The 27,735-nt window shown below is 43.6% G+C and overlaps 1 protein-coding gene across 1 annotated transcript in view; it reads right to left on the minus strand.

Moving 5' to 3' along the window:
* LOC148821426 (protein phosphatase 3 catalytic subunit alpha-like) overlaps positions 1-25,991 on the minus strand; it is a 111,033-nt gene extending 85,042 nt beyond the window's left edge. Inside the window, exon 1 of the mRNA XM_088932848.1 lies at positions 25,718-25,991. Within this exon, the coding sequence (XP_088788974.1) occupies positions 25,718-25,772 (55 nt within the window). The 5' untranslated portion in view covers positions 25,773-25,991. The remainder of the gene's footprint in view (positions 1-25,717) is intronic.
* Between the last annotated feature and the right edge of the window lie 1,744 nt (positions 25,992-27,735).

Below are 27,735 nucleotides of genomic sequence, written 5' to 3' on the forward strand. Positions count from 1 at the left end.
GCAAAGCAATTGTCTTCGGAAGGGGAGGAGTGGAATGCACATAGCTCAAACGTCCTGAATCGTCAGAAAGCTGAACCAGGATAGAAAAGATTTTCAAAAAGTGGCAGAGCACTTGGATTTCCCAGAAGCTCTAGAAAATAGTTAACTTTGTCCTGATTGCTTTTATAGCAAGTAATGCCCTTTATAAGTAATTTTTATTCTAGTTATTTTATACTGATTAAATAGGCATTAATGCATGCTTAATAAAGGCAGAATGCACTGCTCTGTTTCCACACCAAATATTAATGATGTCAGTGATGTATTAAAGAAAATCTGTCCATTAAGTAAAAGCTTTTAAATGCTTGTGTGTCTTTCAGTTGTTCAACGTGTCTCTCATACTGCACACACAACACAACAGACTCATACACCCCGTCCCCTACACACTACATCCAAAGCCTTTATTCTGTTTTAGTATTCCAGAAAATCATCGATTTCAGGTGCAATTTGTCATTCATTGTTAAGTACTCCTATATGCAAACACAGCCCTGATGATGTGCTCTGTGGAAACAGCAGAGCACGAGCAGGAGAGAGGCAGGCCTACAGAGAGACGACAGGAAATCACTGGGAAAGGAGACGACGTGTCTGAGGAGGGGGCAGAATCCTGGCATGAGAGCTCACAGGACACCACAACAGACAGAGAGCTGCAGAGTACAGTAACTGTGCGAATATGACTCTCAGCTTCATGCATACTGTATTTTAGTGTTGTTTTAGTTTAACCTAGAGAGTAGATAGTTTCGATATTGAAAAACAGATCCCATTTTTTAAGAACAAGAGTGGATATATATAATTCAATGCTAATCCCCTGAATGTGGGAGCCCATAGAATCTGTTTCATTTTTAATGACTCAGTTTTTGCTTTGAACAACAGGGACTTGTAGTGTCAAAGTCTGAGCTTCTAATTTAAAGTGAAATGTAGTGCTGTAGTTGTGCTCCTTTGAACAGCACTATGACTGCTGGCATCATGCGTGCTACTGAATTATCACTGTAACTGTAAATGCTAGTGTCTTCCATCCAGCCTCCTGGTGTTAAACTCCAGCCCTGAGGAGCAGAGGAAAGCTGTTCAACGGTCCAATAACGAGCTGATGTGGGTCATTAAGAGCTGACCTGAACTGAAAGTTCCCTGATTTTGAGTGTTATAGGCTGTACAAACCGTTTTGCATGACTATTTTGAGCTCGAACCTGCTTTGTCTTTAACATTTCAAAATTCTGGCGACAAAGGCAGGTATTTTAAAGAGGGAAATGTAAAGGCAACGTTATCTTTAAAAGTGCTGAAGCTTTTGACTGAGCACCCCTAGCTGGTCCACATTACGATGTATTCTTTCTAGGTGATTGTTTTTAATTTGAACTGAGAACAGCAACACTTTTTTACACATTATACTGCTATTGATGTATTACTTTATATTTCACATTATTATAATTTCAAAATTAACATATGACAGGACAAACAGAGCCATAACTGAGGAGTCACACAGAGGGACACATCTCTGAGGGAAAGGCTGTGCAAACATCTTTCACACATAAAGGTAATGATCTTTGATGCACTTCATTTCTTTAACTAGCTGTGTTCTCTGGGCTCATAAAAACAATTTCAAAGTCCCCTCCCCCTCTCCCTCACTCTGCTCCCTCTCTTCTCTCCCCCAGGGAGACGGAACAGATGAACAGACTGACGATGCATCGTCCCGAGGCTTCAGGCAGGCAGTGCGCCATGTTGAAGCTATCAGAAAGGACAGGGATGACTACCACACCAAGGCAAAGTACTGGAGAACAGCAATAATGTTCACTGAGCAGACGTTTGTGAAAGATAAGTGAGGAACATCTGCTCAAGGTAGGATCTGCTCTGACTGCTTCACATACACTTGGGCCTGAAAACACGGGGAACGTGATGAATTTGTTCCACTAAGGACTCTTTGATTCTCTTGCTTCAAAATTCTTGTGCTTGGCGAAAAACCTTGTCAATTAAAGATTGATTTAATTTTCACATTGTCTGAGTTCTCTGATTCACAAAGGCATTTTATTTCTTTAAACCCAGGAGACAGGCATGTGATAAGTATTTTAACACTAGGTAATGTCAATATTTGACATCCATTTTTGTGAACCTTTTTCAGTTTGAAAAAGTTTTTAAAATTACGTTTCTTGAGGGCGATACAAAAAAAGTCATATCTGTTTAAAAATGCATTAAACAGTTATGATAAATAGATAGATCAACAAAAGTTTGTTCTATAAGAAATGAAAAACACTTAAAAAACCTTTAAAAATAAATTGTTCATTAATGTAGGATCTACCACTGCAACATTTACAGTCTTTAAATTCATACTGAAAACTGCAAAAGTGATCCCACTGTAAAACTTACTTTTTATCTCTTGTCACAAGCATTATTTTCAAGAGTGAATGACTTTAATTAAAACACAAATAAAAGAAGCCAACTCATCAGAGGTAATGATGGGACACCTGAGTTTCTCCAGAAGAAGCATGCTAACTGGTGGTCACGCCCCTTCATCACAGACATGTCAGCTCTTGCTCTTCACAGTATTGCTCTTACAATACTACAGCTTCCCCACCTGTCTGACCACTTCACCAGACAACACCTCCGGCACAGCTTCAGTTACGCCCCCAACTGGGAAGTTCAACCCATGATCTCCCAACACGCTGCTGCTACCGTTTATAAAACTGCATAGCCTAAACCCTCCTGGTCAGCTTGCTCTGGGATTTTATTTCATTTACTGTCTCATGACTTAGAGGTAAATAATCAGACAAATGAATGGTCCATGAAGCTAATCGCCATGGATGAAAAATATAGGCAATACGTGGACACTAACCTGATAGACTCTTCTAGTAATTCTTATATTAATTTTGTTTCTCCTGCTGCACCACCTGATACTGTTTAAATCTTTAAGCAAACCTCCAGGCTGGTGTTTGAGTTAGGTGCATTTGGTACATCAAAAACACAGAGTCCCCACTGGGCTTGTCTAATACTCACAGGCTACCTGGTCAAATGTGAAGAAAAGGTCAGCTCTTCCCTACTAACTCCTTCAAGCTTCTCAAGATGGCTCATTAAAAATACAACGAGACTCACTGTTGCGATGTGCACTACATGTTTAGGATGACTCACCCTGGTCCTTGTCTTCTGGCAACTTACAAGAGGGTACAAGGTAACCGATATGGTGACTAGAGTGTGTCTCACAGACAACAGGAGCTGCACTGAATTCAAAGCCAGTTCAGACCAGGATTGTTTCTACTGAACAAAGCTAAGACTCCATATTGCCTCCTGTGCATTGCTGAACGCAAGTTTGACTGCTGTATGACCAAAGCAGTGATCTATTGAGCACATAATGTAGATTACACTTTTGCAATTGTAGTGAAGTGCAGATCAACAAACAAGACTGATTTAATGCCACATTGAACACTTGTTCCGAATAGGTCTAATGCAGTCAAACTTGCAGTGCAGTTGCTCTTAGGTATTTATTTGGCCAAAATAAGGAACATCGGAAGAGAGGCCAACATGTCAGTTATTCACTTAATTTGCAATGTATTGTTTTAGTTACACAAAGCTGACAAAGCTGTCAGAGGGCACAGCAAATTTTGACATTTAAGCCCAAATGTGCATCATCTGCATATTCTGACCAAAGAGAGAAGAGTAAATCTTTTGTAACTATGTCATTGATCTGCGTCTCATTATTTGTGGGGAAGAGTAACTTTTCCTAATAGGTACAGTATGTCTCTCACACTGGTCAATTACATGTATAAGGAAAATCTTGATATTATGGGTTATTTGCATATATAGACTGTCTACATAAATATGCATTGTGTTTATTGTAACATTTTGTATGTCTAATCTTTTATAATGAATGTTAATGCTGCAAAGGACAAATATGTTTATTATATTTAGGATACATTCAGGCAACATATATTTGCATAATTTAATTTAAATATTACATATTTTATTTAAAAAAATATTTATTCCAGTCTTTTCCTTGGCTTGTTTTAAGTCAGCCCCCCAAAAAGTTTAGACATACAGTAAACCAATGCTTTCAAAATTTCTTAGAGGTGAAAATTATTTCATCGATATGCTTATGGAATATGTGCTTCATAGAAAGAAGGAATTTTATAACAGAGTAGTTGAGCACTGCAAAGGGGGGGGGGGGTGGGATCAGTTACCAGGGCTCTTTTAGTGATACAGCTCTCCCTTTGGCCTCCCACACACTTGTAGGCATACAGAGCTGTCAGACATGAGCAGGTCTCTCCTCCAATCAGCTCTGAGCTTCCTGGTGCTGTCTGTGACAATGATTGGCTCAAAGGTGGATGAGGGGAGGAGTCTGCACTTCCTCTTTCTGCCCTGTGTGTGGTAGCAGGGTTAATCCTGACAGCTGTGACAGGAACACATATAACTGTTTTTCCCTAAAACAGTAAGTATAACAAAAATAATTGGAGATTCTAAATTTAACAACCTAACTGGTTTTGATATCCCGTGCTGTTCAAAATTAAATGTCATGCATATGTGTTGTTTGTTTCTCACATTCTTGAGTTCAAATGCTTAATGTTTAAGACTTATGAAGACTCTGAAGTTTGCAAAAGTCACAATCCAGTTGTCCATAGTAAGATCTGCTGCTCTCCTGAGTAACACCACTACCAGGATACTGCATACGCAATTTTTCCGACAGGCACAGGGCACAGGGCAGGGCCAGGCCCCGGACACGATGCCAGTCCACTGCAGGACACAAGCACACAGGCACCTGCAAGGGGGCAATGTCGAGTTGCCAGTTAGCCTGGACAGCCAGCCTTCGGGACACAAACACCTGCGTGAGAACAGGGGAGGCTCACACAGCTTCCCCTTATATCACATACCCTGGACCCAAGAGCAGTGACCTGCAGCACTGACCACCACCCCTCCAACAAGAATCATTTTATAACAAGTGACGAGAGAAGCAAATGGCAAGTGTGTGTGTGTGTGGGGGGGTTATCTGAGCTTAGTAGGTGAAATAAAAAATAAGCATGTCTTCATACTACATCCCAGTCCCTACTCTTTATTTTGTCTTATACTAAAAATATGCACATTTAAGATCAGACATTACACAATACCTGCTCAGTCAGATATAATAGCAAAACTGCACCACTGGGTAACTTCTCTCCTGCACAAGTCTCCTGACAGTATATAGCCTCATGACACAAAGGTGCTTATTAGCGCTCATTAGCATTTCTGTACAGCATTTGACACAGAAGGAACTACTGACTATTAGTCACAACAAATTATAAGGGGTAATATTGTGGAATACTCTGAATTATGCTGTATATCACTAATTTGCAAGAGAAACCTCCTCAATATATTAAGTTTCATTGCTTGACGTACGTTCTTTGCAAATGACTTCTTTATTATAACTCTACACTGTTTTGTGCTTTCAGGGGTCAGTGATGCTGCCCTTCAGACCTGCGTCGGGTGAAATCCTTAATCGCCTTCAAAATGATACAAAATGTTGTAAATGCCATTAATCACACTGAAACTCTGAGATGAATCAAGAAACCTGCAACCCCACGCGGCACCAGGGCGTGTTTGCGAGCATGCAGGAGGCTGGGCCTGGCGGCCCTCCATGGCAACACACATGGCGACAGCTGTGTCTCTGCTGACGAAGCCGTGAGCTCGGCTAGAGGAACGTCACAACAAAGGCTGTAATCCAAACCACATTCCATAGCAGAGCAGTGTCTGAAAATCACCCAGCGGGGCTGAACTGTGTTCAGCTTGGCTCTATAGTGACGAAGTCCTCCTCACTGCCTGACCCAAGGAGAATGCAGCTGTGAAGAGCACAGGCGAGCTTCCTGAAAGTGTCACTGCTGAGGGAAACAGGGGGACAGTGGCTCCGGGACTGGATTCCTTCAGCACACAACCTGAAGACCACCATGACTCCGCATCTTAAGATGCATCTCTGAAATATACTGGAAGTGTTGAAAAAAATTCTTTTCATTAGCACTCACAGCAGCAATATACTTTAACACCAGTTTGACACTTTTGTCCGTGATTGGAAACAGCTGGTACCAGTTTAGTACGTCAGTAACAGAGACCCTCTTCCAGTTAAATGGAGCTCGTTCTGGAAATACATACTCTGTATTGACTTGGACATTTTCATTCAGACAATTAAATAGCATTTCTGTTTCAACAAAGGAGAATTAAAAGAGATAAGCCTCTCTAGCAAGCTGTGTTTTAAGTAATTTTTTTCAATTTCTAAGTCGAGGAACAAGATGTCCTTATGACATTGATTTTGTAGGATCGTGCTAAATTTAATATTTCAATGTAGTCATTTGTAACTCTGCTAACTAGCGTAAGGAGCTTATTATAGCAGCATTGATATGCTATTGTACAAGGCTATTCGACCATGAGCATTTACACTTGCATTCCTTCTTGTTTTTTTAAAATGTATCCCACCTATTCATCTAAGGTAGAGAATCGTAGCTCTTAAGGTCACACTTTCTGGTACCTGATGTTGCCCCTTGGCCAGTTTCTAGATTTTGTCCAGTTGCTACAAGAAATGCTGATGGGACAATCATCATGCAGTTTAGAAAAGCAGAAAAAGACAGTGATCACTTTGTCTACTAAGCACATCTTGCAGCTATGAAAATAGTCTTGAAATGGCATGCTCACACACTTCCAACATTCCTGCTTTCCAAATGAGCTGAGCTGTGGTATGAAACTGCCCTTTGATGTTTAATCGCAGTCTGGTTTACTCACACAACAACATTCACCAGGCCTTTATGACAAAACAGAGGTGGGCAGAACCGGAATTCATGACTATAGCTGTCAGTAGTATTTCCAGAGCACACGTCTGTTCCTGACAGCCCCTTAGTAAGTTAGCTCTTTCAATAGCCAAAAATATTTAAATACATGAATCTATGCTTGACATGCTCAAAACCTTGAAAGATTAACAAGATTAAAGAATCCGATTTATTCCTAATTATCGCATGCGTATTGTAAGCCAACACTTATAGGAAAAGTACATTTTAGGTGCGTGGCGGATGAGCTACTCTGCTTGCATAACCACATGATCGCCGCTTGTCATCTTTGTGAGAAAATAGTTATATCTCACAATAGCAACAATAGCATGCAGAACACAGGGGTGCACAAGGGGGAGAACAAAGGTACATACAGCACCTGCTCGCCTGCCCCCAGCAGCAGGATGGTGAAAAGACTGAATCCCACTCAACTGACACACAGAACAGTGACAGGAGCTTCAGCAAAGCCGCACACCTTCTGCATACCCGCTAGGGAGAGTGGCTGTGTGCTGTACTGAGGGAGAATAAATGGCTCAGGTTTCAAATTAAATGTGATGCATTAGTGAAGCGACAAACCCGCTTCTGCTGACAGTGGGTGTCATCGGCTGAGCCTGTTTTCTCCCCATTTCGGAATGGTATTGGCGCACAGACATTTTTTTTTTCACTTTTTCAAGGGAGCAGTAATTGAGTGCGAGAGAGACAGAGAGAAAGAGAGTTGTCTTTAAGATAATTAAGTATTGTATTGTTGATATAAGACACCACTCTTCCCATCATTGCCTGACAGGAAAGCTGCTGTTAGCATCCATTGAAGCCTGGCACATGAAAGCTGGATGCGGTACGTACAGGCCTGATTTCATAGGCATGATGGGAGGCGGCACTGCCATCTTCCCAGTGGGGCTGCCTCTGAAGGATTCAGGAAACGCTTCTCTTTGAGAAGAGCTCATCTCATGAGCAGTTCTTTGTCATACTTCTACAAATATTTTTATGTTATTTAAAGACACCATTTGTCCCAAAAAATGACTTGAAAAACTGTCTGATGCTGCCAAGCATCCCATCCAGAAACAATTCCTGCTCAGAACGCCGAATGATCCTGGTAGCTGCAGTTTCGAGTTCCAGCCTTTGACAGATTTGGCCAGGAGTTCACAGCATGGACATATAACCAGCTTGGGAGGTTCTCTATTTTCCACATATCGCTGGACCCGGACTTCTGAGTCACTGGCCAGGGCATCACTCTGATTTAAAACGGATGCCTGGCAGTGCACAAGACGGTTGTGCACCCTCTCAGGCCAGCGCTGGATGGAAGTGGCAAAATTCTGTGGGATATAGGACTGGTTTTCCTATAGGACTGTTTTTTTCCATATTGGAGCATGTCCAACTGCAGAAAGAGTGGCTGTGCCAGTTCTTAAAAAATAATTGCCAAACTGGAAAACAGAACATTAAAAGAAAAGCTTGCACACAAAATCAAGCAAAGCAAGTTTTCTGGCGGGATACTCACTTGAGAATGAGAACTCAAGATGAATCTACCAGATTGAATTAAAAAGGACAGGCTGAGACAGTCCATAGTAAATATTTTCCAGGTGATATTAAAAGTTTTTTGCTTCAGTATACATGTTCCTCCTATTTTAATCTCTAGATAAACTACAGCTGCAATCTCCTTGCCTTGTCCACATTGTCACCTCACAGCTACTTGATTTACTTTTTTTGACAGAAAAGTTCTGGGCCAATTCAGTGCTAATGACAGAACAGCCGGTTGATAACAGCAAGAAAATTAAGCAAAAAGCCCACATTGAGAAGAGAGTAAAGACTTCTCTGAGATAATTAGAATCTGGTAATTTTCTCTTAATGTTTCTTTCCTCAAATAGACTCCGCTACTGCGCCTGTGTTCTTAAAGAAGGGACTGTTCTGCGCTGTCTAAGGGACACAACAAACCAAGTGCTAAATCATTTACCTGAAGGAGCCTCCAGGCATCTTGAGAAAATTGTACAATTCACAGAAATCAAACACCGCACTTAGGCCCAATAGTACTAACACAGATAATGACCCAGAATCACAGTTAGAAAGTAGGCCACTCACAACCTTGACTGTTCTAGCACTCCTGGAAATCAGCAAGGAAATTGATCAAGGGTATTCTGAGCACAGAACTCCCCAGGCCTTCCCGACCACATCGCCGGACCCACGCTCTCCCACCGCCGGCCCACACACGCGGACCAGGAGCGCACACGTGTGAGCGGCAGGACACCACGCCATCCAGCAAGGATCCACGAGGGCTTGCAAGCGGGCCTTTCTGAGCACAGGGAAGCCAATCTGTTCAGAGACGCTGTAATCAAGAATCGCTGATGAGTGGCGCTCTGAAAGGAAGCCAGGACGCACGTGGCTGTTAATGGCTCTTGGCAGCGCAGGGGAAGCACTTGAATTGGAGAAGCTGGTCAAACCTAGCAGATGTCAGGCTGTGACCCAATTGACCGGATCCCCCCCCCCTCTGGAATTTAAATGTCGTGGGGTCCAGCAGGCTGTCACACCGGACGTCAGCGGAATGGAGTCTGGTTTTGCTCTTTCATAGGTTCAATTGTGGAGAATGACAGTGTGAGTGGTAAAAATAGGACCTGGAGCAGGAGCACTGGTCCAAGAGTGATGGCCGAGGTCACCTGCACTCAGGTGAGAAGCATCACAACCATAGATAAGAAAGCGTGAAAAAGAGGGATCACTAAAGGCTATTTATCCATTAGAATTGTTAGTATTTTATTTTTTTTAAGAGCTACTATCAAAGAGTATAGGAAGAGGATGTAAAAAGTTTCAACTGCTAAGGTCAGTGTTAAACGAAGATTTTCTTTTTACATTTCTATTGATCACTGTTCTCTGAAAAAAAATGCTTCATGTCTCTTTACTTAACAGCGGAGTTGCTACTGTTGATTTGCTTCTGGAGTCAATTCTCTGGCATTGGGAATCAATACTCTCACAGAGGAAGTCAAGAAGTGACCACTTGCTGAGGAATCAATACTTCGGCACGGAAGTCAGTTCCCTTCTGTGGAGCCCAGTAGCAGGCACTCCAGATTAACTCCTCAGACAGGCTCCTGCTACCGTGGTGAGCTCATGCCACGCCACCAGTGGGAGTAACAGTGTGGGATTCACCTGAACACTTGCTGCATGTTTTTAGCCTCTGGTGTAGAATACTGCACGAACTGCTTCATACTCAAAGGAAGGAAGAACTGAATGCCTCACATGTTTCATTGTTAGCATAATGAGAAGAGTTAAGCCACGCGCTGATTATAGCGGTGAAGTATTAAACAAGCACTGACAATGTAATACACAGGAACCCAGCCCGGGGTGCTGGCCTTCCAAATGTCAGGCAAAAATAAGATCCTGGATCTTCCACTATGTACATAATGAAATTGTGGTATCCTGGCCACGAAGGGACTGCAATAAGAGGTTTCGGCACCACTGAGGACTGCATTTCACACTGAGATCAGGAGCTGCTTCTTTACCCAGAGGGCTGTGGGAGTGCTGATGGACCAAGCTGCCCAGCCTTGTCGTTCCAGCCAATACGCTGATTTCTCTCAACAAGCAGCTGGATGAGATCCTCGGATCATTTAGCTATTAACTACCAAATGTTCTAGATGGGCCAAATGGCCTCCTCTCTTCTGTATTGTTATTGGAAAACATTTTTATGTTTTTCTGACCTGCCACAAAAGGCCACTAAAAGCCTCTTAGTCCTGTAAATAGGCTCACTGGGTGTCAATTTGTTAATTATTTGATTATTGACGAAGGACTGAATTCCACATTCTCACATGGATTTAATTAGTGGCATGTAGAGTTTAAAAATGGTGTGAGAGGACTAGTGGTGCTTGGAGTTTTGTAGATGGTAGTGCTATTAATTTATTTTAAAAAAAGTGTTTCGTTGATAATCCCTCTGGTACATTATAATCAGCTAATGGTGATGGGTGCAGTCCCACTGAAGATCTGCCCTAAAGCTCTGTCCGGTATTCTCCTCCTGCATGTGATAATCCTGTATATCTACAGTATGTTTTTGTGGATTGAACAATAGCTTTCCTAATAATGTGTACAGGTTTGCCCCCATGTTATAGAAAAGATATTGCTGCTCTGGAATTAGTCCAATGAGCGGGAGCTAGATACATTACTGCTCTTGAGTGACTGTGCTACTAACTTACTGCCGAATGGGCTGGATGGTTAAATGACTCCTCTTGTTGGGACTGTTCATATGTTCTTAAGGTTTTATCCTTCCCTTCTGGGCTGTCTTATGTGACAGGATTGAAAAAAATATATTACAGAACACTTAGGCAAATTTCTCTACCTGTAGCTTCTTTTTCATTCAAATAAATGTTGGTTGTTTTGATCAAAATGATGTTCTGAGAACAAGCTGTCTCAGCTCAGCCATGGGGCAGAACCAGGTGTGATCCTGCAGGTCCTGCCTGAGGTCCTTGCTTGCACCCCCTCCTGGAGGGTGGTGGGATTGTGGAAGTTGTGGGAAAATTATTTTGGGACCTTAAGTGGGAAGGAACCAGGGCACAGAGTAACAACGCCAACTCTTACATTTCAAATGTTTGTTTTTTTGGCAGTTTTGTTGTTTTACTTTTCTAATCTACAAAGAAAAACTATGAAGAAGTTCACCTTTCTGCTTTTCACGGGGTCTGATCGTCCTTAATTAAACTGAAAGGAGTGCAGAAATTCTGAGACCCAGGGGCATCGTGAACTTCACGGCTGTCGCTGCTCTGCGTGCCTCACGGTCTCGCCGCCCTGCGCTGCGGTGGAGTCATGTGGCGTCAGCACACTGGCAGGCGGCCCCACTGTGTGGAAACGGACAGGAGCACCGATCCGACCACCTCGCGAGTGGAGCCAGTGGAGCCGGGAGAGCCAGGGGCTCACATTCTCCGCCTGCAAATGTCTGGCTTTAGAATCAGGTCTGGGTTTTGCAGAGCTCCCAAGAACTGAGTCAGATGTGACCTACATGAAATGAGAGTTTCTAGAAAACAATTTGATCTTTTTTTTTTTTCTAAGGAAAAATGATGCCTCTGCAGATTTGAAATGGAGCTTGGCCTGCTCTCCAGATGTACAGTTATACAGTATCTTTGATAAAAGAACAAAACGCAATGAGATGGGGAAACTCATTTCACTTGAAACCAAAGTCCTTAGCCAACTGCCTCCCAGCCAAACATACAAGTATTATATAAATACAATTCTTAGAAAACTGTGAAAACGGAAGACAAGATCTGTGCTGTATGCTGCTATGCAGCTAAAGCTGACCCAGATATGCTTCTCTGTTCAGCACGTCTTTGTAGGAAGATTTAAAAGGAAGACGTTTGAAGTTCTGCAATTAATGGAGACTTTGCTCACGAAAAATGGTCTGCACACAAGAAGGAAAAAAACAATGAAATACCCTTGACGTCTAGTCCTAATTAGGAAGACAGCATGGATGGAATCAGCACAGGCTTTTAATTTAGCTGAGATCAAACCACTTTTGTAGCTGAGGATGAGAAAATAAAGCCAGGAACTATAAATAGATCCTACCCTAATCTGACATTGAGGGAGGAATTAGTAAATAAAATATTATTTACAGATATTACAGTATAAGCTGAGGACACTATCTCAACTAGTTTTGTGTTCTCCCTAAATTGTACATCTGTGTCTCTGTGATGCTTGCGAAAATATCATGCACTAGGTGATAGCCAAATACGTAATGCATGTTACAAATAATGTCTCTGACATCAGTCTTGATTTTTTAATATATTTTTTACGAAAGGTAATGTTTTTGCTTTGGGCTAAAAGCTGTCCTACAACCATATTATTTTGTCTGTTTTTGAAAAACTTGGCACTTGAACAAATCAGATGTAATTTACCAGCTGCACAACAAGAAATTCACATAATCGTAATTTGAAAAATATGCAAATTAATCTTTTACTGTTATTTCTGCAACCTAATGAAAATACAGGAATGACTATGGTACTGGGTCTTCAGAACCATGTTATTGACATAATATTTCAGTTTCTATCTCTTAAAGGGGAACTGCAAGGCTGTTTTTATATTTCAGGGTTAGAAAGAATCGGCATTGATCAGTGTCACGATCGGGATTCCTCCTCTTAAAGGGCGCGCCGACCCTTTCGTATTTTTAGCTCATTATGTGCACCTGCCCCCAGTCCTGCTCCTTCTTATTTAAGCCAGACGCTCTACCTATTCCTGTCTCAGCACTGGGAGATGGACGCCCCTGAAATTCGCCTACCAGCGGGTCCAGGAGAGACCTGACGGCATGGGCTCCCTCACGGCGTCCTGACCGTCTGAGTCCGGGGCTCGGAGCGCCTGGCCTCGCTACTCTCTTTTAACTCCTTGTTCCTGTTCCGGATCCCATTCCAGATTTTAACTTTGTCTGTCTTGGATGGATCCCCCGGTTCCTGGACTCTGGACTGCGCCCGGTTTCCCCCTTGGACTGTTTGGATCTGTTTGCCCTTCGCCACGCCCCCCCCGAGCACCGGATCACCGTCGTCACGCCCCCCTGTCTGTCAACCCGTCCAATCCTGCTGTACCTCCCCCAGATGTCCTTCTCCACTTACTTCCGGATTATACCGGCTGCATAGGGTCCTGAACTACGCTTCACGGGAGCCATTACAATTAGTGTATTTTAAATCACAGTGTAAGTAAAATGTACACAGTGACATGTAAAACCTTATTTCCATTTTACATCATAGAAATAGACAAAATTTCCAGGTATGCATAGTGCCATATTGCCGTCATCGCCTGTGGTTCAGAACGAGGCAACAAAACTTCCAGTAAGGTAAAGTGGCCCAATTACATTGTAAACAATCAGGCTTGTAAATACATCTCTTCTAACCCAATATTGAAGTGTTGCTGACAGATACTACTTACAGTACTTGTGAACTCTGCATGCAGATCACATTGGAACATTTCTGTGGTGAAATGCCTGCCGCACAACCTATACTTATTCGCTTGTACATCTCATTACATGAGTCATTACAGAGACTAGTGAGCAGGAAGGGCCGCTTCACATCACAGTTCTCATGAACTCTCGTTCTCGCCCGTGGTGAGACCAGGGGTTTGCAACAACATGGCAAACTTACAGTACTTTCACAAAGTTCACGATTTTGTGCTTCATTTGGAATTTAGAAAATGTTGCAATACTACTGTCAATTATTTTTTTTTTTACTGAAATTTAATAACCAGTCTAAGAAATGTGGACTGCTGTTCCTTTTTAATGTTTTTCAAGTTTTAAGTCTAAATGCAAGGTGAATAGCTTGAAAACCTTTTTCCACAGCACAATTATCAATTTGTCCTTACTGGAAAGCTCCAAATGAAAGAAACGTATTTCACTGTGGAACCAGGCAGCTGGCTTTACCCTGGCAACTCTGTCTGACATCTGTCACTGTCATTCAGAATCACAGCACAGCTCAGTGCATCCCGCAGAATGAGAAAAGAAGAATGAAGAATATCAGGTCAAATTTACTCCCAACAAGACTGAGCTACAGTAAAAGTACATATTGTATAAATTAAGGAATGCTGAATTGTGATGTAGATTTTTTATTAAAGAATTTGGTTGCAATTATTTGGATTAACAGGTGAAATGAAACTTTTTGTAATTTGCTCAACATTCTCAGCACAGTAAAGCTCCAGTACAGGTGCAGTCATTGAAAGAGAAGGCAGTGCAGGTACCGTCAGAATATAGGCAGTACAGATGAGAAAATTATCAACATTTATTATCAAACTGTATCACTTGTGCTCTCCAAAAGTGGAAAAGCACTGATATTTTAATATTTTAAATTATAATTTTATTTTTAATAATGTATTTTTAGTAACTATATATTTTTAAGACCTACACAAAAAGCTTATAAAATGGGTGTAAGGTCTGTATTCCCAGCTTTCCTTCCATTACTGCCATCCCAGTAATCACGGCCACAGGAAAAGTACATTTGGGCATTTGACCAAAATCTGGAAGTGACCTGCATGACAATAAAAATAATTTTTTGAGCTGTGTCTGTCTACGCGGGATAGAGGGTATTTTCAGAACAGAACACAGGAATAGCAAATAGCAATAGCAAAGATGTGGTGTGTGGTTGAGATACAGTGCACAACAACACAACCCCTTGTGTTACATCTTTAGAAATATCGTTCCAGTGCTTGAAATTACCTTAAGTACACAACTGGTAATGTCATTTCCTGTCCTTTCATGCTAACTAGGGAAAGGAGGGCTTTGTTTACACAGGTGATTCAACTGCTGGCTTTTTCCCATTTCAGTACGGGACAATCAGTCTACTGATCTGGGTATCAGCCTCAGCCACAAAGTCATGATTTAAACTTCACAGACTCAAACCATGTACATTGTGTGCGCATCGGTATCCTCTTCTGACATAAAGAAGAAAAAAATAAAGGTTACGCAAGTGTTCAAGACTTGGACAACCCTGCCCAAGTATTCCCTCTCCCGCCCTAAAACACCCCAGCCTGCCAGACAGGACCCCCCTCCTGCCCTAAAACACCCCAACCTGCCAGCCAGGACCACCCTCCTGCCCTGAAACACCCCAGCCTGCCAGCCAGGACCCCCCTCCTGACCTAAAACACCCCAACCTGCCAACTTGCCTGCTCTGCGCTGAAACACAAGCGAAGCCAGACCTGAGCTTGTAGGAAGTCGTACATCTCCTTCCACACACTAAGGCAAAGTCACTTGAGCTGGTCTGTGAGGCGGACCTAACTTGGCCAGGGGTGCCGGAGCTCAAGCAGGCTGTCCTGCAGGGAAGAGCTCTTCCTCACGGGGCTATGCTGCATTTCTGACTCCTGCCTTCATCTTCCTCAGATTCAAACAGGGGCAGCTGCAGCGTGGTGAGTCAATTAATACCTTCTGATTCCAAATTAAAGTACATAAAGAAAAACTAATGTGCATTTCTTACACTGCAATGGACCAGGTGCATAGCCCAATAAACTTGTCTGCAGGTAATACAATTATGTAATAATCCTTCAACTGAAAAGAAAACTAGTGTTGAGGATTTAATAGATCCTCAAAATATGATCTCACATAACAAATGGTGCTGCCTTTGTGCTATGAAATACAAACTCAGTAAGTGACAGGGATTTCTGTTGCACAAACTGCAGCTGAATGAACGCATGTATACTCAGGTACGCAGGGTAAACTGAAAATCTCATCTATATTGTCCCTACTGCACGGTAAACGTAAGCTTTGATTACAAGTACTAAGGTTCAATCTGGCGGATTTTCAGCATTTGGTGTGTTTATCCTCTTAGCATCCCAGCAGATGAGCAGTCAGTGAGGCGGCACACTGTGGACAGCAGCCAGCCGTGCACAGAGGCTCCCTTTGAAATTGTGTCTTCTGTTTCCTTCCTACAGATGATCAGATTAAAACTCCATATTGACCAAAAGACTGAGCAGCACAGGCAAAATCCCTTCGCCCACCTCCAGAAAGTCAAAAGTAAAACCCCTCTGCACACTCTCGACATGCTTCCTGATGAGTGAGGCTTCCAATCCTGTCACTTCTCATTTGTGCTGGGCTCTGTTGCCTTTGTGTTGTCTTGTCTTTCATGAACTAAAGGAAAACGATGCTGCTAGATTAGGGCTATGAGACAATTCAAGTGTTCTGGTTTAAAACTATCGAGTCAGAAAAATAAGAGTAGCGCAGGGGCGCAGTGGCGAGTGTTGCTACCTTGTGGTTCCGGAGCCCGGGATTCTACACCCTGGGGTGCTGTCTGTGTGGAGTTTGCATGTTCCCCCCATGCTCATGTGGGTTTCCCCTGGGTGTTCTGTTTTTCTCCCACAGTCCAAACACATATGGGTGGGGTGACTGGCCCTGGTGCGAGTCTGTGCCTGCCCTGTGATTGACTGGTGACCCTTACTTGGGTGAAGTCATGAACAGATGGAGGGGTTTGAAAGAGTATTGGTGCTGAGCTCTCTGTTCATTGGTTCATAGCGAATCATAATCCAATCAATTCAAAGTATTTTCAATGAAGATGTTTTTTGCCAATGATTTTGTCCAGCAAATAAATACCTGAAAATATTTACATGAATATTTCACTTCCTTTCATTACAGATCAGTACATGTTCTTCAGTTCTTCTCATATTCCTGGTCAGTGAAGCTTTAGGAGCTGATCTCCATTCTGCTGCCTTAACTTGTGTCATTATGTTTTCCTCCCCGAAATCTCAGAACGACACAAGAAAGCTGAGGAAGAGCCCATCCAGTCCTCACAGGTTGCCAGCCGCTAGTCGATGAATTGAAACGGATGTTTTACTGCTTCTTCTGAAGACGTATGTCCACTGCGTGGGCTTTGCCAAAGCCTTGGTGAGAGAATCAGAACTGTGAAGTGTATCAGCTCATGTTGTAGTCTTCAGTTTTCAACACTTTAAAGATTCAGTCCCTTCGACCTGTCAGTGTACGACATCTCCTTCAGCCCTGTACAGCCTCTGTAGGCTGATTCTAAAGCAGCAACATCTTTTTTCTTCATGGTGACCTGACTGTACACAATATTCTAAGTTAGCTTGCACTAGTGTATTGTATATATTTAACATGATTCCCTTGGATTTAAATTCCACACTATTTTTACTATAGGACTATATCCTAACAAATCCATTTTATTGTGTTCCCCACAGTATCAAAAAATGAAACGGATGTGTCCAGGAGCAGGATCAAAATCTTTTTCATAGGTATCCGATGAACATAATCAAACATTCATGCAACTCAATGTGGGCCCTTGTAAAATCCAGGTTTGCTACCTCATTTCTGAAAAGAAATACACAACTACCAACCTGTTACCAAACTGTTTGCATCGGATTTGCAGACCCTCAGTAACAGGAGTCTTTGGCTCCGTTGCCTTCTTTTGATGTCAAATACCAAGATAAGTAGGTTGTCCACATAAGAGAAGCTTAAATACTTTTTATCCCTTTGTACAATTTTATTATCCTGTGGATGCTTGTGATTTCTTGAAATGCGACATGTTTTGAACACTCCGTAATCTTTTATAATTAACGCGCTTTAAGATGACACGTCGTGATAAAATAAAGTAAGAGTGAACTGTCAACGTGGAAGTCTTTAACTGTTCTTTAAAGCTCATTTTCATTTTTCATCACTGTGGTTTGATACGCAGAGGGGTGCACTGCTCCAGGGTCAAGTGAGTACATTCGTGCTACTAGCCAGTGCCTGACCGGCCCTGGAGACTGTGTCTGTGTGGATCAGCAGCAGAGGGACCCCTGTGAGCCTGTGGAAGCTGAGGAAGGAATTCATCAGGGCTCTGCACTCCTGACCGAGCCCTTGAGCAAGACACTTCGCTCACATGCCACCAGGGAAGTGCCCAATCAGACAAATGGGTGCAAATGCACCTCCATTTGGATACAAGTGCCAGTCACATTAGTGAACAAGAGTCCTCCTGAAGACTTGCGGCGCAGCCCTCAAAGTCAGTCTCAAGAACAGTGATGCACCGTGCAGCCATGCAGGAGAGGCTGTGTGCTGCTCACAGTCGCGTTTTCTAGGTTCCCTCCTAGCTGTGGTCTCAGACTTCGATGAGACTCTCAATGAGCACAGGAAGGCGGCTGCAATCCTGCATGTATCTGGAAAGAGAACAAACCAGTGTGTGTGCTGTACAATTTCCCACGCGGTCACCTGGAAATAACGCTTACTGGGGGCTTAGTGTAAACCACGACCACGATCGTCCGATTCTGGGTTCTGCATTGTGTATTGGCTTCATGGCTACAGCCAGGGGCCTTGTATCTGGGGAGATACTCTTACCACACTGGACATTGTCACCACATTCGAACAAGAGCTACAGAGGTACAAAGTTAAAAACTGCTCTGCTTCCCCACAACCCGATCTTCATGCTTCCCCTGTTACTGCAAGAACATTTCGGAGCTTGACAGGAATAATTCTAATTCCGCCTCTAAAAAAGACCCAAGGCCATATAACTAGAAGAGTTCAAAGGTCACGTCGATCTTACATCACTTTCCAGCTTATTTTCTCCGCAGTTGCAGTGCCACCTGCTGACACACAGGGGGCAATCAAAGATACTCATCTCTCTTTTAAATTGACTTGAAAGTGTCTTTACAAGTGTATTTCTTCTAGTTCATCTGGAAGGGCAGCTTTCATGACACGTTCCAGCAGTAGATTTCGAGTGGCAGTAAAGCCTGATCTTGGATGAAATAATCGATTTGACACGAAGGTAACAGTTACTGCATGGAAGTGAAATTTCAGTGTCATGAGCAGCTCAGAATCTTGAAATGATTTAATCCCAAATGCTCCAGAAAACAGTCAGCAAAACTAACAAGCACTCAAAATGCCTGAAAATCCACTGATTCAATATTCAGCACAGAAGAAAGCAAACTGCAAACATTTAATATTCCAGTTTGTGGGAGAGTCCACTTTTCAGGAATTTGGTGACAGTGCTGAAAGTTAAACCACGATTATAGATGTGAGATCGTAAATAAATTCAACAGCATTCAGTAGCCATGTGCAGTGATCCACCAAGGTGATTTGCTAAACAAAAGGATTTGCTCACAACAAACAGAGGTTCATGCATGCAAACACATTATAAGACCCAGTAATTATTCACACTTTTATTCTGACTTGCCTTGACTTTTACTTTGTGTTTAACAAAACATAGAGTTAGATATCTTTATTTTCAGCAGATTTGAGCAAAGTGATTTGAAAGAGTGATTTTGTTTCAGAGGTGCTCATAGTATAAGATGACTTCACACCCCAGGAGGGTTGAGACCTTGAAGCAGGAGTGTGGGCAGCCTGTCAGAGTGCTGGGCTGCCCCTTCTCTTGTTCAGGCTGTGCACAACAGGTGCATGGACCTGGCCAGCAGACAGAGGATTGTATCCAGGCTGCGACTGCAGATCATTACACAGGCACATGTGAGCCAGAATTATAGCACATGTGTTACTACTATTCCTTACACTGAAGGTTTGTTAAACAAAAGCATTACACTGAAGTCACTTCCTCTGCTGTGTAAACACATGCACTCTCATAAGCAGTGGCACTGCATACAAAGGTGCCACTTTTTTGTATCAAAACTGACTTCTGGCAGAGTGTTTATGAGGTGAGGTTGCTGTTTCTGAGAGTTATTCCTATGTATTGTGGCCATCTCCTGTCTGCGGAGTGTACATACTGATACAATAAATGAATCTTAGATTTGCGGAATAGGAAATATAACTTCTGCTGTTAAGACATCAGTATGGTAAGACACTGAAGCAATGGACACCATCATTTAAAATATCAGCACTTCATGGGGTGAATAATTTCAGGATAACTCTGAAATACTTAAACAAATTAGGACACAATCCTGCACTGGTTTTTGTATTTGAAGCTGTTAGAGAAGGGTCTCATTTATTTTGTTGCTTTTCCCAGAGTACAGGAACGTCCTACACTGACACTGTGCTGATGGAACTGAACCTTCTTATTCTTGAAGAGAGAAAACTACAAGGGAATCTGGTACAAGTTTCCAAAATCCTCAAAAGAACTGACAGAGCCAACCCAACAGATTTCTTCAGAATGAACAAAGAAACACGAACCAGAGAACCCAAGTGGAACCTCTGTGAAAGGGCACTGAAAGCTGAGAACAGGAGGCACGAGGGCTCATGTCAAGATAGAAAACGTCACCCAGCCATGAGGTGGAAGCTGATACCCAGGCTTCTTTCAAGAAACAGCTGGATGGGATCCTTGGATCAGTCAACTAATCACTACCAAACATGCTCGACGGGTTCCTCTCGACTGAAGCTGTTCTTAAATTCTTAAGGTTTTTCTCCTTTTCCTTTGGGCTGTCTACTGCATCTACTGCCCTGAGACAGGAGCACAGCTGCCACAGGACTGTGCCTTTGCAGAGCTTCAGCACTGCCTTCATCACACTTACACACCCCCCTGCCTTCCTGCCTCTCCTCTGGGCCTCCTATCCCCCCTGACTGTCCAGGCTGCCGTCTCGTGTTTCATCTTGGCCTTAGATCGACACTTTTTAGATTAAAAGATTTAATACAGCTGGTGGCTTAATCTATAACATGAATACATCTAAAACAATTAACAATTCCTGGCATTTATACAGTGCTTTCAACCCAGAACTTCTATAGGAGAGTCTTTGTTTCATCTCCCCCCACATGTCAGCATAGTGGGGCAGTGATTTTGCAATTTCTGGTCCTGAGAAAAGAGCGCCACCCACTGGTCCACCAATATACACTTATAGCTGCAGCCTGGTTTTCCTTAGAGGTACTTGCTGAAATTCTGAGACTTGAATAGATCAGACTACAAAGTGATACAGTTGAAAGAATACATATTACAATATAAAATCTAATTGCTGATGATATAGTATTAGTAAATAAAGTGTCTCTTAAGTTCCTATTCTTCATTACATTATGTGTCCTTTCCATTTATTGATGTCTGAATAAGGAGCCAACTAATAAAATTATGAACAGAAGATATAGTAAGATGAAAAAGGCTAATATAAGATATCATATCATTAAACGTCTTTTATTTGCCAATTCTCCATTCCTTAATGTATCCTGTGGATTTATTGATGCCTGACGCAGCTCCTTTATTCACCTATGAGTGACCCAAGAAGCTCCTAAAAGCATGTTCACCTTAATGGTCACTTTTCAGAATTGAATAAGTATGTCAATATACCCTTTTACAACTTTATTTTGCAATCAGGCACTATTACATTTAAAAATCTCTGAAGGATAGTTTTCAAAGACTGAAACACATGAATTTAATTGCCATATTATTTTTATGGCATTCCCTGAAATGACTGCTGTTATTAGCCAGTTCTACAGTTCTAAAAGCATGGAAAGAGAAGAATCACAGCCGTCATCCCCCAACCAGACCAGTTTCCACTGCGAACACAGATACTGACAGCTGCATGAGTCGAGCCACTTCAAAAAAGCATTCTAGTAGGTGAAACCATTTAGTCAAGTAAATCATTAGTACGAACACTGGAGTGTTATTTTATTGCTTTTGAGTCCATGTGAGTGTTGGCGGTGTAACGTGAAGCAGCAGAGCAGCTCTCTGTCTTTTTTGAGACAGCGTCTACCTCTAATGTAGCATCAAAACTGCATCAGGTGACGAGTGACCTTAGTTTCCAGGAAACAGTCATCCATGTGATCGAGATCCACTGACTGCCGACCTCCAAAAACACACAGACAGATATTTCAAAAACTAACATGAAAACTTAAGAGACATGCTTGTAGACAAGATGGCTACAACAGATGAAAATATCTGTCTTATCAGGTTTTATATATATCTGAATATTTCATGTGAAGTTCTGAAACACTTGCAAACCGTTTCTCAGCTTTTTGTAAAGTGTCAGTTGAGAAATAAGTGTTTTTAGAGGTTAGCAGCCAATGGCACTCATTACAAAGCCAGGATGAGATCTTTGAACAGTTTACAAATCAGGAAAACAAATACGAAACTCATTACATAACAGTTTGATCCACTTCAGTTTTTTCCATGCTGCAGGCTCTGACATAAATCAGCACCAGGTGGAGGATAATTCAAGCCTGTTACCTTGCTTTGGGTAGAGGCAGACAAACAGAGTTAAACTCATGTTAAATCTATTGCTCCTCTACTTCATCTGCTTCAGATTGCTCATGGGATCGATTAGCAGCTACCAACCAAAATGAGCAAAACGAGCAGACCTCCTCTCATTTATCCTCCTTCCAGCGCCCATGAGCGGAATCTGCTGGAGAGCGTGCAGCTTGTGTTTCTGGAACTGGAACAAACTGCTGTGCAGTGGTAACATGCCAAAAACGAGCCACTTCACAGAAGAATAAACAGACCTCAAACACAAGGCCTGCTGCTTTTGATTTTTTTAGTTTAGTATCAGTTGATATCTACTGAAATACACAAAGCATGGAATTTGGCGAAAAGCACATGCTGTTAGTACACCCCCTGTACTGCAAGCCTCCTCCACTCTGCTCAGCCCCCGGTCCCTGCTGGCCCGCCTGAGCACCTCATTAACAGTACACCCCCAGCAAAATCCCAACAGCAACCTAGCGGAATGGACTGCTGCTAATAAAAAGCGTTCCTTCTGGTTTTTGTAAGATATGTAGACTGTTCTGACTACAGACTCACACGTCTTTATCATGATGCTTCTCTTCTTGAGATTGCATTTTCAAATGACCAAATCCAACCATGTCACTAGAATAAATTAGGGTGCTGGAAGGCTATGGAATCATGGCAATATTTCTAGAATATATAAATAAAAAGTGCATTCTGAAAAAAATGTATTTTTATGTTTGAATCTTTGTCTAAGATTGTGATGTTCTTATATATAATTGATGATTCACAACAGATACTAAAACCTTTGACATGGTTGAGTTGGCAACTCGCTCGGATGTATTGAACGGCTTGCTGAGGCCCCTCTCTCCACCAGCACTGACTCCCCCTCTCGTGTTCAGGATCTGAAGTCCTGCTCTGACCTCCGTGTCCACACATTCAAACAAATTCAAACACGGCAGGATGGTATATCTGAGCAATAAACCATTCTCATTTCTGTCAGTGTAACTTCTGACAAGCATAAACATTTAATCCTCGTGTTTGTATCTGTGATAGAAACGTGCCAGAAGCTCTAGAAGTGGGGATGGGATCGCTGTGTCCAAGCAACCCATACACAAAGAGCAAAGCACAGCGTGATGATGTAAGCACAGCTGGACCTCAGCACAGCACGCATATAAGTAGACAGGAAAAGGAAGGTGAAAATCTTCCCCACATAGTCAAAGTCTCATCCGACAACCAATCCCAATCTCTGCAAGGCCGTGGATGAGGAGAGCTGTGTGGCTCCTACTATGGAGAGCACATCCACACAGGAAACCAACTCCACTGATGACCTGCCTTGCATTGAAAGAAGAATGACACAGCAGATATGACCAGTAATTATGCTGAAAAATATGCCACTTCCTGAAAAGTCGATCAGCTGCAAATCTGTGCTCCCTGGCAATAGCCCCCAGGAAGTGTGTCCCACAGTTGCCCAGGGCCCAATCACAAGAGGGCTTAATTCCTATTTATTCATTTCTGAAATTGATGTAAACGGCCTGGAGACAGGGTCCCGGGGAGCAGCTGGGGCGGCCGGTGAGCCCGTGGAAGTGCTCCACTGCGCACCGCCATGGAGGAAGTCCAGAGCCGGTGCCAGGCTTGGCTCGGCAGCCATTGGGGGGACAGATACCAGGCCACCTATTAGCCTGGCACCATCGCATGTGCCTGGCGTGTTCCCTCTCCACTGGAGCAGCAGCTCAACCAGCCACCCCAGGGAACTGACCAGTCCCCCTGCCCCTGCGGCCCCTGGGGGTGCCGCGCTGGTGGCGCGGAGAGGCCGGCGCTCTGCTCGAGCTCTCCGCCGGCGTGTGCCCGGCTGCGCCTCCCAGCGGACTCGGCCAGACACCAGAGAAGCAGAACTGAACCGAAGAACGTGAATTCTTCCGTTTATTACATGAAACAGATAGTCGCTGGCAGGGCCATCTGTATTTATTATTATTATTATTATTATTATTATTATTATTATTTCTACGATCAACAAGCACGACTAACAGCAACGGCACGACAGCCATTGGAAGGCTATTGCTGGTGTTATTCCAGATGTACACAATGCATAGAGCCTCCTCACCCCCCTTTCTCCCCCTCTGCCCACCCACACATATGCACAGACACATAAAATATGCCATTAAAAATGCATTTGGAATTGCGATAACAGGAATGTACTAAGCTGCAAACCCTGGGCTGTGTGCACTATGCTAATATGTAGCTTAACATCAGATAACTCAATTTTCCACTGAGTTAGTAGTCAGTGGTCAGCAGACCCCGTTACTTCAAATCGACCTTGATTCCAGAAACCTGTCCACCAAGTTGAAACATTTTACTGCCGTTCAATGTTTTGCAGGCTTTCCTTAAAGGAGAGTGACATAATACAGGGTAAGAATTTCTGTGCTCCACATCCTGTGATATGGATATACTGTGTACACTTTCAAATGCTCAAGTAACCCAAAAACAACGTCTAATTCCCGGGCCAAATGAAGAATAAACGTTAGAATTTACACTAATCAGATTTAAATTAACCCTGCAAATCCACTTTGTTTCGTTCCGTAACAGCCCGAGTCCACGCCGTCAGACAGGCGCTTCTCCGGTGTGGAGGTACAGTACAGTAATCGCGTTGACTTTTCTAGGCTGTAAAAGCTCTTTTACCTCATTGCACCGAGAACACCGGGCAGCCCTAGTGCACTTCCGTGGCTTGGACCACCGGAGCACAAGCGCGGCACTAGCGCACAGCGTGCATTGACAGAGCGGCGGGTGCGGGGTGAGACCCCCAGCCTTTCACTGTCTGGTGCAGCTTTCTGACCTCTCAACACGAGCCGTTCTGCTCGTCAGCAATGGGCGAATACTGCGCCTCAGCGCCACAAAATCCACCCCACAGTGTTTCGTGCGAAATTTCAGCGTTCTCCTTCGACGTGCGCTCGGTGCCATTGGCAGGAAAGAAAAGCCTCATCAACACCAGAAGCGGAACGCGCGCCTCTCCTCCGGTGCCCAGCGCATTGCCGCGGCTTCCAGCCGGATAACTCACTGCCTGTCCGCTCCTCAAATCCTGCTGCATCACCGCCTAGCGCAGCCCCAGAGCGCTCGGGGATGGCCATTTGCTCCATTAAACAGCTGCTGGACAGAAACCGACGCCAACCGATCAAATAAAACGGGAGCGTTTATGAGATGCTGCTAAATAAAAACCGTCGCTCGTTCAATCGGTGGACCCCCTCCTGCCGTCCAAGGTTCTCTAGATAAAACGCAGCCCTAATATTTCAGCTTCGCTTTCCTGTGCGGGGGGGGGGGGGGGGTGAAATCACAGAAGAGAAATCCGTTTCTCCCCCCAAAACAGCGATGCCCAGGCAGGCAGCGGCAGGCAGGAGGAAAACGACAGATGAGCGGCAGCCGGGTGCGGGTACTTACATTTAACCACCCTGTCGGTGGTGTTTATGACCATGTCAACGTTGGACATCTTCATGAGCAGATGCTGTGTGGTGCAAAGTGTTTAATTCCTATTCGCAGCGAGGTCTGGCTGGGGGAGGACGCGGTGGCTGCAGGAGCATCACTCGGGTGCGCGGCTCCGTGACTCTCCGCCTGGGATGTGTACTGCTGCCGCTGCTGCTACCCGGAGCGGGGATGGATGCTGCCGTGTGCGGTGGGGAGGAGAGGAGGGGGGGGGGGTGGGTACTAGGAGATCCTCAGCCACTGCGCCACCCTGACATGGCGAAGGAAGGAACTCCCACGCAATCGCTTCCAGGGGCTGCCTCATACTGCCATCAGGTGGAGGCAAAGCCGGGGTTTCCCGAGCAACGCGCCATGTTTCCCGATTCCCTGCTGCTCGCGAGCGCTGCCCGTGCGGCGCGGCGCGCGCCAGGTGCCAGGTGACAGCGGCCCCGATTATTATTATTATTATTATTATTATTATTATTATTATTATTACTACTATTATTATTAGCAACAATTATCATGCGTGTGAGAGGTCGGAACAGTTGTATATGCAGTAATGTTTTTCGTTTCTTATTTCTTCCACAGCGCATTCAGTATGTGTGTATATATGTGAAGGACCAAGTAAAGGTTTTTTTCCTGCTGAAAGGAGAAGAAAAAGAAACACAACGTTTCCGCTGTGAAACCTTCTTTGGGGGTCATATATGAACACGTACTCGCAGGTCTGAAAAGATATCAGAGACGTCATATATGAAAATAAATCAATATCCAGGGCGCCCAGCTTTTACACAAGATCATTTCACCGATTCAAAGAGGATCTTTCTATCCGCAACGGCGATCCTGAGCGCTTCCAACGCTCCTGGAGGGTCCTGCCCCCCTCCAGCACAATTAGACCAGCTGACAGGCTGTCACGTCGGAAACAGATCCATCACAGGGCACCAGTGACGACGCACGTCTCAAAAGCAGGGTTTAAGCACTGATCCTTCCTCTGAAGTAAAGTTATTTAGTAATTTATGAGCTCTGACAGATTTAAGTCATTAAGTTTTTTTTTGTCAGAAATATGGCCGCTAATTTCCTTCAACTCAAATTTGCCTTACGTTTTTTTTCCAGTTGTTATAATGAAGGGATTTTATTAATTTATGTGGCTGGTACTTCTATGAAAAAGGATCTTTTGACCGCGGTGTTTGTATTGCTGAAGCCCAGTGAGGTACCTTGAACAAGACCAAGACCCCGCATCGACCCCGAGTCCACAGCCCCATGCTGTAGTTACAGGTCCAGAGCCCCAACCACTACTCCCACATTCAACTAGTCAACAGATAGGTCCAATACTAGCAATGAAGTGTCACAGTGAAAGTGCAGTTCTGTGTGAGAAAAACACAGTCCTGTGCGCAGAATTGACCTTTTCTACAGTGATGTCATCACAGCTTTCCCAAACTGGGGGGCGTGGCCTCCTCTTTCACCCTCGTCATGGTGAACATTTCTATGACCACCAGAGGCAGCAGAATGATCTCCCAAAGTCGAATCCTCTTCCGTGAGTCTTCACGCCTTTGTGGGCTGGCTGGCTGGATCTGCACGTCTGTTGGCATTTTTTTAAAAAACACTGTATCAATGCGGAAGACCGTGGAAAATAGTTCACAGGAGGAAAAAAAAGGCAAGCATTTACTAATCTTAAACAGTAATTCAGTATTTAGATTAATAAGAAGCAAGGAGCCCGATTAGTTCACTGTATCGCTCTGTAGCATTGATTCACATTTGACTTTTATATTAAACATGCAGGTTGCCCTGTGTTTAGGGGAGGGCATCGTGCTGCAGAAACAGCCCTCAAACTGTGTTTGATAATCAGCCTCTCTGGGATGACTTGTGTAGACGATAATGCTGTCAACGTACACTGGATTCACTATTTGTTCCATCTGGAAGTACCCATTGCTGCAGGTTTTGTACCCTTGGAGGTACCGGGTGCCGGTCAGAGCTGACCCACTGCTCCAGCTCTCGCAGCA

The sequence above is a fragment of the Atractosteus spatula genome, chromosome 14, assembly GCF_055471065.1.
Source record: "Atractosteus spatula isolate fAtrSpa1 chromosome 14, fAtrSpa1.hap1, whole genome shotgun sequence".
In the NCBI taxonomy this organism is placed as follows: Eukaryota; Metazoa; Chordata; class Actinopteri; order Semionotiformes; family Lepisosteidae; genus Atractosteus; species Atractosteus spatula.